The sequence below is a fragment of the Zootoca vivipara genome, chromosome 1, assembly GCF_965207765.1.
Source record: "Zootoca vivipara chromosome 1, rZooViv2.hap1.1, whole genome shotgun sequence".
Classification (NCBI taxonomy): Eukaryota; Metazoa; Chordata; class Lepidosauria; order Squamata; family Lacertidae; genus Zootoca; species Zootoca vivipara.
In genome coordinates this window covers 20,501,185-20,515,395 of record NC_142582.1, presented here as the reverse complement: position 1 = coordinate 20,515,395, position 14,211 = coordinate 20,501,185, and the positions used below count along the sequence as shown (strand labels likewise).

The following is a 14,211-nucleotide window of genomic DNA, read 5'->3' as shown; positions in this document are numbered from 1 at the left end:
CATACAAATGCATATCACTGAACAACTGATCAGCAGTACTGATATGCTAGCATTGCCAGCCACCGTACACTTTGCAGTATGTGGTTAAAAGGCATGGTGGCCTGAATGCCCAAACTGCACACTGAACTAATCCGCATTCAAATGCGTTGTCTATGAGTAACAATTAAGATACTGTTCAATTTAGCTGCCTTAGATACCACTTGGCTGAATAGACAGGATACAAATCATTTTCATATATAAAATAAACTTTAAATGATTAGCTCAACTTAACCACAACTACTAATGCTTTTGCTACAGTCAGAAACATTACTCTCTCCATGATCCAGAAACCAGAATACTAACAAAACCACACTAGTGTGTAATTATTTGCCCCTTCCGCTTTTTGCAATATACTAACCTGTCTTTTCAGAAAAGTTGGACGGGACCGTAAAGCATCTAGTATCGCAAATGCAACCTGACCTTTAATATTAAATACATTCACACACATCTGTAACTCTATGCGCCTGGAAAAAAAACTAATCATAGCCAAGTGTTATAGCGAAACTTTCTTTCGTTACAACATTTATTACTTTAACACCAAAGCTTGCACCCTGGAGAAATAAATTCTGGAGACGAGAAAGGCAACACAAATGTATTGTATAAAGATTTCTACAGAGTACTGAAAAGGAAAAATTAGTTTTAGAAGCTTGTTTTTAATAAGTAGTTAATAATAATACAAACAATTCCTGCGCCCCTTGAAAAGTTCATCGGAAGAGAGGTTGGAGGATCCTTCTGAACAGCATGGAAGTCACATAAGGGAAAATCAACTGAAATCTCTTCCTTCCCCCTTCCTTTAGGAAGCCTCTAGAGTCTACAGGATCCCTGTTTTCTCCATGAACTGAAGGACTTCTCTTGTCTAGATTCCACCCATACAAATAGATAGCATAATTGAGTTGTCAGTCCATAAAGCTGATGGAAATATTAATGCATTCAGAAGATTTTCATGACCAGTTTTCAGGGTAGCCTCTGAGGGTCAGGATTAAACAGAAGAAGCACGGAGAAACTCAGGGCCGGCCCTACGTGCAGGCTGGGTGGCGCAGGGCACCATGGCGCCGGCCCGCCAGGAGGGCCCACCGCGCAGGGAAACGGGGCAGGAGGGCGCCGGAGAGATCGCGCTGTGCCTGCCCGTCCGCCGCGCTGGGAAACGGGGTGGGAGGGCGCCGGAGAGATCCGGCGCACCACGGCGCCAGGGGCACTTAAAACGGCCCTGGAGAAACTACTGAATTCCATATATTATTTTTCTTCTGGGAGGGGGTTGCTTTTGTTGCCCATTCTGAGCTTTTGGAATGTGGGGTTGGCTATAAACCCAAATAAAATTTAAATTTCATTTTAAACGAAGGACAGCTCACCAGTATTACTCATGCTTTTTCTGATCTTTGGATTTTAGGCAACAGCCTCCAAATTAGCAAGAGCAAGAAAAACAATGAAAACTGTGAAGAGGTGGGAGGTATCTTAACAAGAGAGGGGAAAATGTGCACACAACATTTTTTTTAATATACAGCATGACTCTTGCCTTGCGAACAATAGGTGAAGGCATAATTTGTAGAATAATAGGCACTAATATTACACGCTGTTTCAGTTCTGTCATATTTCCAATCCATCAGGTTGATTAATGTTATAATAAGTCCACACAAACTTATCATTTGTCTAATAATGAAGTCAAACCAAGTTTATCCTTCAGCGACTAGATTCTTTCGGTCTTTAGCTGTTATTTGCCCATCTCGCCTAAATCACACTCATACCAGGGGAAGGGAGGGGAAGGGTGAAAGCCAAGCACATGGCTGATGACTCAGAAATGAAAACTGGTTTTAGTTTGAAGGGGGAAGCATCAAGAATGACTTGCAATGATGCTCATTGCTCCAAGCGATGAGAAGTTTCAGGAGTAGTGCTGGCTTGGATATGGATTCCTTTGGAAGACTGGAGACTTAGAGCATTTTGTAGTACAGTGGTACCTCGGTTTACGAACACAATTGGTTCCGGAAGTCAACTGTTCATAAACTGAAGCGTTCATAAACTGAAGCGAACTTTCCCATTGAAAGTAATGGAAAGTGAATTAATCTGTTCCAGACGGGTCCGCGGAGTACTCAACCTGAAGCGTACTTAACCCGAAGCATGGGTGTAACTGGTTCCGGAAGTCTGTTCATAAACTGAAGCGTTCATAAACTGAAGCGAACTTTCCCATTGAAAGTAATGGAAAGTGAATTAATCCGTTCCAGATGGGTCCGCGGCGTTTGTAAACCAAAAATTCGTAAACTGAGGTGTTCATAAACCGAGGTTCCACTGTATTTTTTTTTTTTTGCAAATGTCAAGATTGGATGTAGATCTCCACAGAGACACCTCTGTCTATTTTTCCCAAACATGCATACCTGATGCAAGCACAATATTCTTGTTAATTTGCCCATGTAGATTGCCTGCTTTGCGGCATGAAGGCAGACAACACATGAAAGTTTGACCTCTGGCCATCCTAGCTAGTAGAAGTTAAGACTTGAGAGAAAAGAAGTCCTTTTCTAGCAAATATATATTAATGCCTTATTCACAGGAGACAGAAGAACTTTATGAACTGATCTGTGTGATCTTTCTCCACAGCTAGGTAGTCTGGGTTGGCATCCATCTGTCTTGGGAGACAATGGAGGAGTGCACGTTTGGGGGTGAAATCAAACCGTTGGAGAGTTACAGCACCTGCTGTGGCTGTAGAGACCAATATAGGGGAGACATGTTTTGTTGCAGCTGGGGCAGATGAAGGCATCTGGTTATGCTGCTGCAGATGCACCATGCCGTTTCTCCTCTCTGCACTCCTCCCACCAGTCGTTCCTCCTCTGGTCACTGCTATGGGAATGCAGCTTAGATTGCCTGTCTCAAGGCGTTGCAGTTGTCTGCAAGGAATTCCCACATGGCAGGGTTGATGTTGCCAACCTCCATGTCTCATTTGCAGACATAATGCCGAGTTGGTCTGCCAACAGGCCTGGTGCCTCAAGGCAACTCCCCATAGAGCACATCCTTGGGGAACCTGCCATCTCCCATTCTGTGAACATGACCGAGCCAGCGTGGACATGGCTGAGACAGGAGTGAAAACATGCTGGGAATGTGGGCTTGGGAGAGGACATCTTTGTCCTGCCATATGATGCCCCAAATCATCCAGACACAGTGCATTGAGGCGTCGCTCCTGGTGGTTGTAAGTTGCCCACAACTCACTTAGGGCAACGTGCTCAACGCACAAGCCTGGTAAACCTTCGTCTTGGTATTGATCGTTAGCATCGCGTTCCTCCATACCCTTTCGATGAGGCAAGCCGTTGCTGCAGCTAGCTGCCTTGCCAATATGCTTGTCCAGCTCAATCCATACCCAAAATCAGTCAGGATGAGCAAGTTTGGAATGGACAGCTATTGGGCTGTCCTCAGTGAGCCTGGACCACACCAACAACACATCTTCATCCTGGCTCAGCCAGGGATCGCCCAGCATAACTTTCCACAACCCAACTGAGCAGGGGCCATGCTGGGTCAGCAGGTGGAACTAGTGCCAGCAGGACTTAGATTGGCAGGGATGTGGAACCTAGATGTTCCTAGACCACAACTGCCGTCACCTGTGGCCATATCTGCAACAACTCTGAGGATTTTTCAATCAAACAGTGTGTAAATTTTATGAAATAAATAAATGATGATGATGATGATGATGATAATGATGATGATATCAGCAATGCTGGAGGTTGGAGTCCAACAGCATCTGGAAGGCTATGGATTCCGGAGGAGATTTTAAAAAATTGACCTGTTTCCTAGAAAGATGTACTGTATAGGCAAATCTACCACCTGTTTGCTATCCTTTAAAAATAGAAAAGTTAATTTTAAACCATACTTCTACTGCCTCACAGGCCCATGAAAAGGCTGATAATTTTAAACTAACCTTTATTACAGTACTTCAATAAGCCTGCAGTCAGATTTGGAACAACAGTTAAAAAGAACTCTCATCCATTAGGAGTGATCAATAAAGAATGCACAAATACATCCCTTTATGAATTAGCTGCCTCATCATCGTCATCCAACATAAATACCTATATGAAGGCACGATCAATTTCAAGATGTACTCAGACCTTTCGCCAGAAAGGGTCAAGAAAACAAGTTCATTGAGATGGAGATTCAAAGGCTCTTAAAAATGTAGCGATCCCCACCCCCCACCCCCCGACACTTTATTTTGAAAATGAAAAATATTCCTGGGTTCAGAAGTAGGTGAACACATCTATCATCTTTCCTCACCCTAACTGAGGCTGCAATCCTATACACACTTAGAGAGAGCAAGTGCCACTGAACTTTACTTCTGAGTAATTACCGAGAATAGCACAGTAAATCAGTTGCTAGCCCAATGACAAATCCTAGTTAAAATCCATAGTTTGGATCCAAAGGTAGCTTCCCACATGAGAAAGGAGAACTTAAGCTCATGGAAGTATATCTTTCACAAACGATTTCTTTACATTTTTCACCCAACAAAATCCAAATGCTTTTCTGCTAGCAGAGCATAATACAGAACCTATCTATTATAGCTTTGCTCTCGTGCAAGCATTTGCAAATGGAAGCAGCAGAAATTTCCCTCCTGCTCAGTTCTCTGCATGCAACCCCGTGCCCAAAACTCAACTGGGATCATGGTACAAGAAAAAAAAACATGGCACAGGATCCAGAGTTCATCTTCTGCAGATAGAACGGGAAGGCTTTTGATACAGGCGAGGAATCAAGCTGGCAGAAAGAGGCAATGCGACTTTTGCAGGTTCTCCCTCCACCTGCAACCCCCAGTGCCACCAAAGGACTGAAAGTCACTCAACCCTCTATGGCACTAGGGGCTGCAGGGGTAAGGAGAAAACTAGCAAAAAGTAACCTCCTATCCCACTAGCAGGGGAATCCCCTGAATGCAACTGCGCTTAGGGGTGCTCTCGCTGACAGGAGTGAATTCTAGATCCAACACATGGCCTTTTAAAAAAATAACGGGTTACAGCCTGGTCGCCTACTCGACAAGATGAGTGTTCAATTATTCTGAAGTGTATTCCACTGGCTTGCTTGTTTTCTTTGCTCTTTCCCTCTCCTCATAAACCCAAATGCCAGTTTGTTAATATACGTCTGATAACATAATTCCAAAAGCAGAGTACAGTCGTACCTCAGAAGTCCGTTCGACTTCCAAAACGTTTGGAAACCAAAGCACGGCATCTGATTGGCTGCAGGAAGCTCCTGCAGCCAATCAGAAGCCACGGAAGCCCCGTCGGACGTTCGGGTTCCAAAGTACATTCGCAAACAGGAACAATCACTTCCAGGTTTGCAGCGCTGAGGAGCCAAAACGTCCGAGTACCAAGGTGTTCAGGATCCAAGGTACGACTGTACTCGCTTATATGCTGCTGACAGATATCTGATATTATGGCCCAGTATGCAGCTCAAGATGCGCTCTGCATACTGCCAGTTGCCCTCTTGTACAGATATAGAGAGAATCCCAGGCTCTATAGGCTATAACAGGCATCCCCAAACTGCGGCCCTCCAGACGTTTTGGCCTACAACTCCCATGATCCCTAGCTAACAGGACCAGTGGTCGGGGAAGATGGGAATTGTAGTTCAAAACATCTGGAGGGCCGAAGTTTGGGGATGCTTGGGCTATAATCAGGCTTGCAATTCTACTTGCTTTCCTATGCTGTGCTGTTGCTCATTCTACAACTTGGGCTTAGGGTTGGGCGATATATCGATATACTGTCCAAAAGCAGTTTGAAGTCCATATTGTGATATTGGTTTCATAATTTTTAACCTGGCAATACATCATGAATCATGATGCATGTTAGGACTGGGCTATATATCACCCAAAATCAGTTTGAAGTCTTTATTGTGATATCAGTTTCACATTTTTTGACCTGGCAACATATATGCGTTTGTGTGTATGTGCGTGCTATGCAAAAATCACAATGCAAGAAAAACTGTGAAGCCAGCCAATGCCTCTACATAGCTCCATCCTTATTTCAGACATTGTGGCATATCAGTATATCACGAAGACAGTGTGATATATTGGTATATCGCAATGTTTATCTGGTGGTATATTGTGATGTGGAAAACCAGATATTGCTCAGCCCTATTTGGGTTTCAATCCTACAAAGGTTCAAGAGAGGAAGCCCCACTAAACTCCATGGGATTTAGTTCTGTGTAGGCATGTATAGGATTGTACAGTTAATAGACTAGAAGCAAACCTCCACCAAATGATGGGTATGTCCTGGAGCGTACATCACAGAGGTACTCTCAAATTTTCGGTATGGTTTGTGGCAGACACTTGCCAAAGATTTGTTCAAGGTAGGCTGCCTTTACTGAATCTGAAGAATTGGTTTATCAATGAAAAGCCATTTCAGCCTTGGAGAAGTTATATAAATTAGAAACACTGGAAATGCAGCTTACATAACTGGTTACATGAAAAGGTTTCCAACATATCTGTGTATATGAGAGATTGCCTTTTATATCCAAATTTTCTCAACACTTTGGTCGCAGACATTGTACAACATGTCAATTTAATACTGTGTTTTTTTAGTTTAACATAGGCACATTTGTTATCCTGTCTGCTTTGTTACTTGAACCCTTAGTGGAGAGAGGTAGCTTTTTGTCTACAAAAGCACTTTGTGTGGCATTCTACATATTTATTATGAGTGCAATCAGGGCTCAACCTCATACATCAAAATTACATGGAAGAGATTTATTTTTAAACAACTCTGTGGTGCTCGGAAGGTGAATGTCTGGCAAATATAAGGGATCAGCCAGCATGCAGTGAGTGTCTGGCTTTTGTTTTCATTTTAAGTAATTTCTCACAGTATAAGATTAGAAAGGAAATCTCTCAACTTTGGTAAATAAATATGTCCCTCTTCCCCAGCCACTGCAGCAACTACAGAAAAGAAAATCCCCTCATTTTCTTTTCCATTTACAAAGAGCGAATGAGAGCTTAGGAAAATTCTCTCTTCTTTGCATCCACTAATCTATCACATCTGCAACAGTTTTTTTCTGACCTAACACTATCGAGCTGATATTTTGGCAATGTTGCTGCTTTAAGAAAGATTAAGGCCTGATACCATCTGAAAACCAAGATGTACACTTTCCAAGTGGCATGGGAAATTCATTTTCTTATCCTGAGAGTGATACATATACGATTAATCTCTATAAATCGTCACATGTCTATGGGAGAACAGGTTACACTAGACGTCACCACGAAACAGAACTCGGCACTGCCTTGTGTGACAACCAGTTTGAAATAAAGGCATATGATTACCATTTATAACATTACAGAGGAAAATACACAGCTTCCCTGGTGTGAGAAAGCAGTGTTGTGCTGCTCCTCAGCTAAAACCAGTAAGATTTTGCAGAAAGAAATGCAAGCAAATGATTTCTTCATTACCCAGTCAACATAATCACGAAAAGCCTCTTAACGCTTCATAAATGATTTGGTCATCATTTTCTATTTAATCATTAGTGCATTAGAGCAACAGACTCTGCTCAGCATGTTCAAACAAATGCAACTTCCCAAGTGGAGGGGGCAATGTTTTAGAAAACTAACATTCTCTGTGCTTTTAAAGGAGTCCAGATGAACAAGCATGAAAAGCAAAGCTATTAAGACTGGGAGAGACTGTATACACTTTCTCCAGAGAGGATGAAGGCCATTAAGGGGGGGGGGAGAGTCAACATCCAGACAGAAGTCATGACCCAATGTTGGGCCAAGAAAAATCTCCTAAATACATTTCAAAAAATTAAAATATAATATAATCACCCTAGAGCAGTTTTAATGCACATGCAGTGAAGATCAATGTTTTATAGCTGCTATATCACCACAGCAGTTTCAGTTAATTGGAACTGCGTGACAAAGTGATTGTTTCCATGAACAGGACCTTCTATTACTAGCCAATCAAATTTCATTTTTATCACCGATATAAAAACTTTCTCAATTATGACTGCACCACCATGCATACAAAACAAGGGACCTGGTATTACAGAAAACAGAGAAACAGAAAATAAATCCATTATCCTTTTAAGAGGTATTTATTCAGATTCTCATTTACAGTATTTCTATTCCTGAATGACATCTGTGTGAACACTAAAGCCCCATTGGGTTAGAGTGATGAATGCATGAACTTCAACTACTGTAGTAGTAGTAGTAGTAATTATTATTATTATTTATTTATACCCCGCCCATCTGGCTGGGTTTCCCCAGCCACTCTGGGCGGCTTCCAACAAGAGATTAAAATACAATAATTCATCAAATATTAAAAACTCCCCTAAACAGGGCTGCCTTCAGATGTTCAATGCTGTCTATATGAAGGAGTACTGGATATCCAATTCTTTTATTACATTTGTATCCTGCCTTTCCTTCAAAGGAGCACAGCGTAGTGTATACAAGGTTCTTCTCATTCATCCCCATTATATTCTCACAACAATAGGCCTTACGCCAGGATAGCTCAGTCAGTAGAGCATGCGACTCTCAATTTCAGGGTTGTAGGTTTGATCCCCACACTGGGGGAAATGTTCCTGCATGACCCTCGTGGTCACTTCAAACTCTACAAGTCTATGATCCTAACAAACCTTTGGAGGAAGGTCAAGCAAAGAAAAAGAAACTTATCTAAGGCCATCCAGAGAGCCTTATGGCTCAGGAAAAGTTTGAACCAATGTATCTGTAACCAAAATTACAGATTGGCTCTTATATTTTTCATTCCACTCACTTCTGAAACACTAGATTATGACAAGCCATATGGTGAACAGGTCCTTGCAGTGCAACAGGATTTTGCCGATTTATGTAACAATCCAGGAGATGATCTTCTGGAAGATTTGGTGGGATCCATTTTAATCTTCTAACAGTAGGTATCAGCAGCAAAAGTTAAGGATTATTATTTTGCTGATATTTCCAAAGTAACAAAAACGTTTATCAGCTTCTAAGCAAAGCAACTTCCTTGCATTGTGCTGAGTAACTTTCTAGAAAAGAATTTACAAACATTTCAACATAAATAGTCACTTATTCTAAAGTAAGGAAATTCCCTGAGCATTGTGGCAATAACTTTCCAGTGGACTAATGTCATATATATGCAATCACCCAAAGCAGCCTGGTTGGCCAACCTCTGAGGCCAGAGTGGCCCCGTTAAGTTCCCTTCATATCACTGCACTACATTGTAAATTACAAAACTAACCAAACTATTTAAGTATTTATCCATGTATTTCACAGGGAATCAACTACTGTATATATTGTAGCAAGTTGTTTGATGGTATGCAGTTGGAGACCCAAGCTCAAGGAGCAGGAGTTCTTCTATGTTTGGATACAATGGGTGCCATTTTGAATTAAGATGGTGGACTGAACCTTCAAAACTGCCCTGAACTTTTGGATTCTTAAAATTATTGAGCAAAGCCAGGTACAAGGTTGCTAGTATTTAATGAGTCTTATTAATCCAGGGGACTGTTGGCCAATTATGAATGCATTAACAACCAGGGCCAGCCCAAGACATTTTTGCACCTGAGGCGAACCACAAAATGGCACAACCAGCCCCACCAGGGAAGAAGGGGTGAGTGACAATCAGGAACAAAGGCAAAATAAAAATATACATTGGGATCTGCTGCTCTTGTGGATCCTGCTGCCTGAGGCGATCCACTCACGTTGCCTCATAAGTTGGCCAGCCCTGTTAACAACTAGTAAACTGGCTTACACTTACAAACTGTGAATTAGCAATCCTAGATTAAAAAGAAAATTGTGATAATCCAGTATTATTATTATTAATAATAATACCACCTCACCCATCTGGCTGGGTTTCCTCAACAGAATATTAAAAACACGATAAAACATCAAACATTAAAGACTTCCCTGAAGGAAAACTAACAAGACAGTTTAGTGAAGGTTGAGAAGAAGGGAATGGGGGGAACTCAATAAAACAAATTGGTAAGGATTTGATGTATTTTAAATGTTGATTAACTGTATGGATATATATGTTTTTTTTATTCCTTATCTTATTTTTTCTCCTGTACATTTGTACATTTGCAGATTTTGTGTAATGATTCGCAATAATCAAATAAAGTTTCTTTTAAAAAAAACATTAAAGACTTCCCTAAACAGGGCTGCCTTCAGATGCCTTCGAAAAGTCAGATAGTTGTTTATCTCTTTGACCTCTGATGGGAGGGCATTCCACAGGGCGGGTGCCACTACCGAGAAGGCCCTCTGCCTGGTTCCCTGTAGCTTCACTTCTCGCAGTGAGGGAACCGCCAGAAGGCCCTTGGCACTGGACCTCATTGTCTGGGCTGAACGATGCGGGTAGAGACGCTCCTTCAGCACTTTTCAAAGAAGATGTCTCATATATTAGGCCAGGTATTCACATGGTAACAAATCATGCACACATGTTATGTGTGAACTAGTCATGTGTGGATACCTCTTTAAAAACTGTAATGCTATAGAAGTATATCAACCCACCCCAAAATAACGTTCTTCACAAATTCAGGGGAGTAAAGAAGCCTTATTTTCCAAACAGCAAACTGCAATCTTACACCTGGGAGTAAAGTCCCACTGAACTCAATGGGACTTGCTCCTCTTCACATCCTCACTGTGCAGAAGATGAATGATATAGCCTTGTGAGGATTTATCAACTAAGCAGAAAATGAGATTAACATCCTGGTTTTGGGTGAGAGGTAGAGACACCTGTCATAGGCTGCTGCAAGAGATTATTTTTGTTGGCAAAGGTGGCTGTGAGCTGATGCAGCAGTCACATAGTGTGAACAAGCAACATGCTGTAGTCAACTATGGTGCCTCTACTGACAAACACTTAGTGAAGGATTTAGACAGTTCAAATGAAAAGAAATTGTGAATTATATCCAGATTCAAGAATACAACATACTTGATGATAAACTGAGATTTGGATAACATATCTATGGTATTATTTCTGGCTAGGTTCTTCTTCTTCTTTTACAAAAAAATTAAAAAATTAAAAAACTGGATCTAAGCATAACATTATCAAAACAATAATATCTAGCTATGTACATAAATTCACATATAAATTTTTTTATTCTTGAATATTCTTTTTTTATAGTTGCTCTGGATACATATTACAGAAGATCAGGACATACTGTATACCCTAAATCAGTGTTTCCCAACCTTGTGCCTCCAGCTGTTTTCCGACTACAATTCCCATCATTCCTGACCACTGGGTCTTGCTAGCTAGGGATGATCATAGAATCATAGAATCATAGAATCATAGAGTTGGAAGAGACCACAAGGGCCATCCAGTCCAACCCCCTGCCAAGCAGGAAACACCATCAAAGCATTCCTGACAGATGGCTGTCAAGCCTCTGCTTAAAGACCTCCAAAGGAGACTCCACCACACTCCTTGGCAGCAAATTCCACTGCCGAACAGCTCTTACTGTCAGGAAGTTCTTCCTAATGTTTAGGTGGAATTTTCTTTCTTGTAGTTTGAATCCGTTGCTCCGTGTCCGCTTCTCTGGAGCAGCAGAAAACAACCTTTCTCCCTCCTCTATATGACATCCTTTTATATATTTGAACATGGTTATCATATCACCCCTTAACCTTCTCTTCTCCAGGCTAAACATACCCAGCTCCCTAAGCCGTTCCTCATAAGGCATCGTTTCCAGGCCTTTGACCATTTTGGTTGCCCTCTTCTGGACACGTTCCAGCTTATCAGTATCCTTCTTGAACTGTGGTGCCCTACAACTGTGGGAGTTGTAGTCCCAAAACATCTGGAGGCACAAGGTTGGGAAACACTGCCCTAAATCGTCAGCTGCTAGTTAGCTTGGAGGACAGCTTTGGCCTGGCAAAATTTCCCTTTGTTAGATTTACGGGGGGAAATAATTAAAACATACAATGAAAAGCATATAAAAAAGTTAAAAACAGACATCAGTTAACCATTGTGGTAATATGCTTTCTTAATTGCCTGTGTAGGCCTGGTGCAATAAAAAAGTTTTCGGCAGGCCATTTGTTCCAGCTTTTTGGATTCATCCATTCATTCATTCAACTTAGAATATATTCCACGCATCCTCCCAAAGAAGCCCAGGGCAGAAAATACACCAAGACCAAAAACATTCTTTAAAGCATTTTAAAAACACTTTATCAACCAGTGATTTCAAGGTTGCCAAAAACAGTACCTTTCAGCCATCTAACACGTGGGTAAACAAGAAACATTTTTTAGATTCCTCCTGAAAGCTGGAAACGAGGGAGGCAGGTGTACCTCACCAGGGAGGGCATTCCACAAACAGGAAGCTACCCCTGAAAAGGCCCTGTCACAGGCTGATAAAAAGTGGCAACAGCACTAACAAGATCTCACCTGCCGATCGTAGTTCAAGAAGAGGAAAGAAGTTCTTTTAGGCCCTAAGTCATTTAGGACTTTGTATTCCAGTATTGAATTGGGCCCAGTAGCTCACTGGCAAAAAGTGCAGGGCGTTCAGGACCGGTAACACATGGCCCCACTGGGCTGCCCAAGCTCACCAGCCTAGCAGTCACATTCCACACTAGCCGCAGCCTCCAGATTGTCTTCAAAGGCAGTCCCACATACAGCACACTATGTAGTCCAGATGTGAGGTCACTGTGGCCAGGCTATCCCACACCTGGCAAGTCAGCCTAAACTGGGCCTTAGCACTCCTAGTCCCAGAAGCCACAGGCAGGGCCGGATTTAGGTTTGATGAGGCCCTAAGCTACTGAAGATAATGGGGCCCTTTATATGTCCAGCTGTCCTTTGTCAACAATGAATTGTTGCTGCTTTTTAGTGTTGAATATATGCTATATGGCAATTTATGGACCTAATAGGTATCTAAAGCCATTTGCACATGCAGAATGTAGGCACCCTATATATAGGAATATATATATATTATATATATAATATATAGAGAGAGATATAGGGTGATATTTTAGGGAGCAGGCTAGCAGACGGGGCCCATGACTTACATCATAGGAGCCTACACAACACAAAACACTGTTGCTGTATGTAGGTTTTATTTTGTTTTTTATTATATTTTGGAAATGTACATCCAGTTGTTTTTTTCCTTTAAATATTTTGGGGGCCCCAAGAGAGTAGGGCCCTAAGCTATGGCTAGTTTATCTTATACATAAATCCAGCACTGTCACAGGAGACCCTAGCCACAAATTAGGACTCCAGCTTTTAAACATATGACTTTACTCCAGGGAACATCCACAAAGTAGCAGTTCCTGCTGATGCTATGGCAACCAAACCATGAGAACTCAAAACAGTTCTTAAGGCCTATAAGATATGCTATGGTCAGGCTGCGGTTGCTTCTTTTTTTCCTTTTTCCTTTTTTTGGAGAGGCAGGCAGGCTTTCAAGCAAGATCCCTCAAATCAGCCTGACCAGGTGGGAGGGAGCAAGACCCCAAGAAAAAAATAGGGAGTCCACTTTGCCTTTCACAGACCAGCCAGTCCCACCAGGTCAAGGCGTCTTTTTGGAAGGACGCGAGCAACGCACCTCTATCCGTGCTCAAACTAAATTTTGCCCGGGCGCTGCCCCCACGGCCCCTGCTGCTTCACTCCGGCCCCCGCTACGGCCGCTTCTTCCCCTCCTCACCTGCTATCTGCGTAACGAAAGCTTCCGCCACCAAAGACATGCTTCCACGCGGGAGACGGGCGGGCTGCCGGGCGCAGCTCCCCCGCGAACGTAGCCTTCCGCTTCTCCTCTCTTTCTTGCGCGCACACGCACGGTGCGCCCGGGTCCTCGGGCCGCGCCGCAAACCGCGCAAGGTTAAGGGCACCCACCGGATCACTGCGGCTGCGCCGACAACCCTGCGAGGGAAGTGCATCCGGGGCCTGCTCCACCCCTTCGCCCGGCTGGCGGTGTCGGTGCCCTGGAGAAAGAGAGAGGGAGAGAGACAAGAGCGCGCACGGCTGCCTTGGGAGGCTTCAGGCGCTTCAGCAGTAAAGCGCAATGCCCCCTCTGTGCCACGGCGCTCTGCCCGCTAAACCTGCCTGAAACACCGGGGAGGATGATGATGATGATTAGCTATTTTTTCTGGAACCCCAAGGCTGAGTGAGACCTATGAATAATAATAATACATTCCCACTGTTTTTCCTGTACGCTCAAGTATTTGTTCAGCTGTTCCAATCATGATTTTGAATTCAAGTCTTTGCTCAGCTGAGAACAATTTATATATCTGAATTTATTCCTGCATTGCAGGGGGTTGGACTAGATGACCCTTGGAGC

General features: G+C 42.8%; 1 protein-coding gene across 2 annotated transcripts in view; it reads right to left on the bottom strand.

Moving 5' to 3' along the window:
- MTX2 (metaxin 2) overlaps positions 1-13,775 on the bottom strand; it is a 37,770-nt gene extending 23,995 nt beyond the window's left edge. For both annotated transcript variants that reach the window (XM_035134711.3, XM_088660347.1), the window contains exon 1: positions 13,579-13,775. In XM_035134711.3, coding sequence (XP_034990602.3) covers positions 13,579-13,618 — 40 coding nt within the window. In that variant the 5' untranslated portion in view covers positions 13,619-13,775. The remainder of the gene's footprint in view (positions 1-13,578) is intronic.
- Positions 13,776-14,211: the final 436 nt, after the last annotated feature.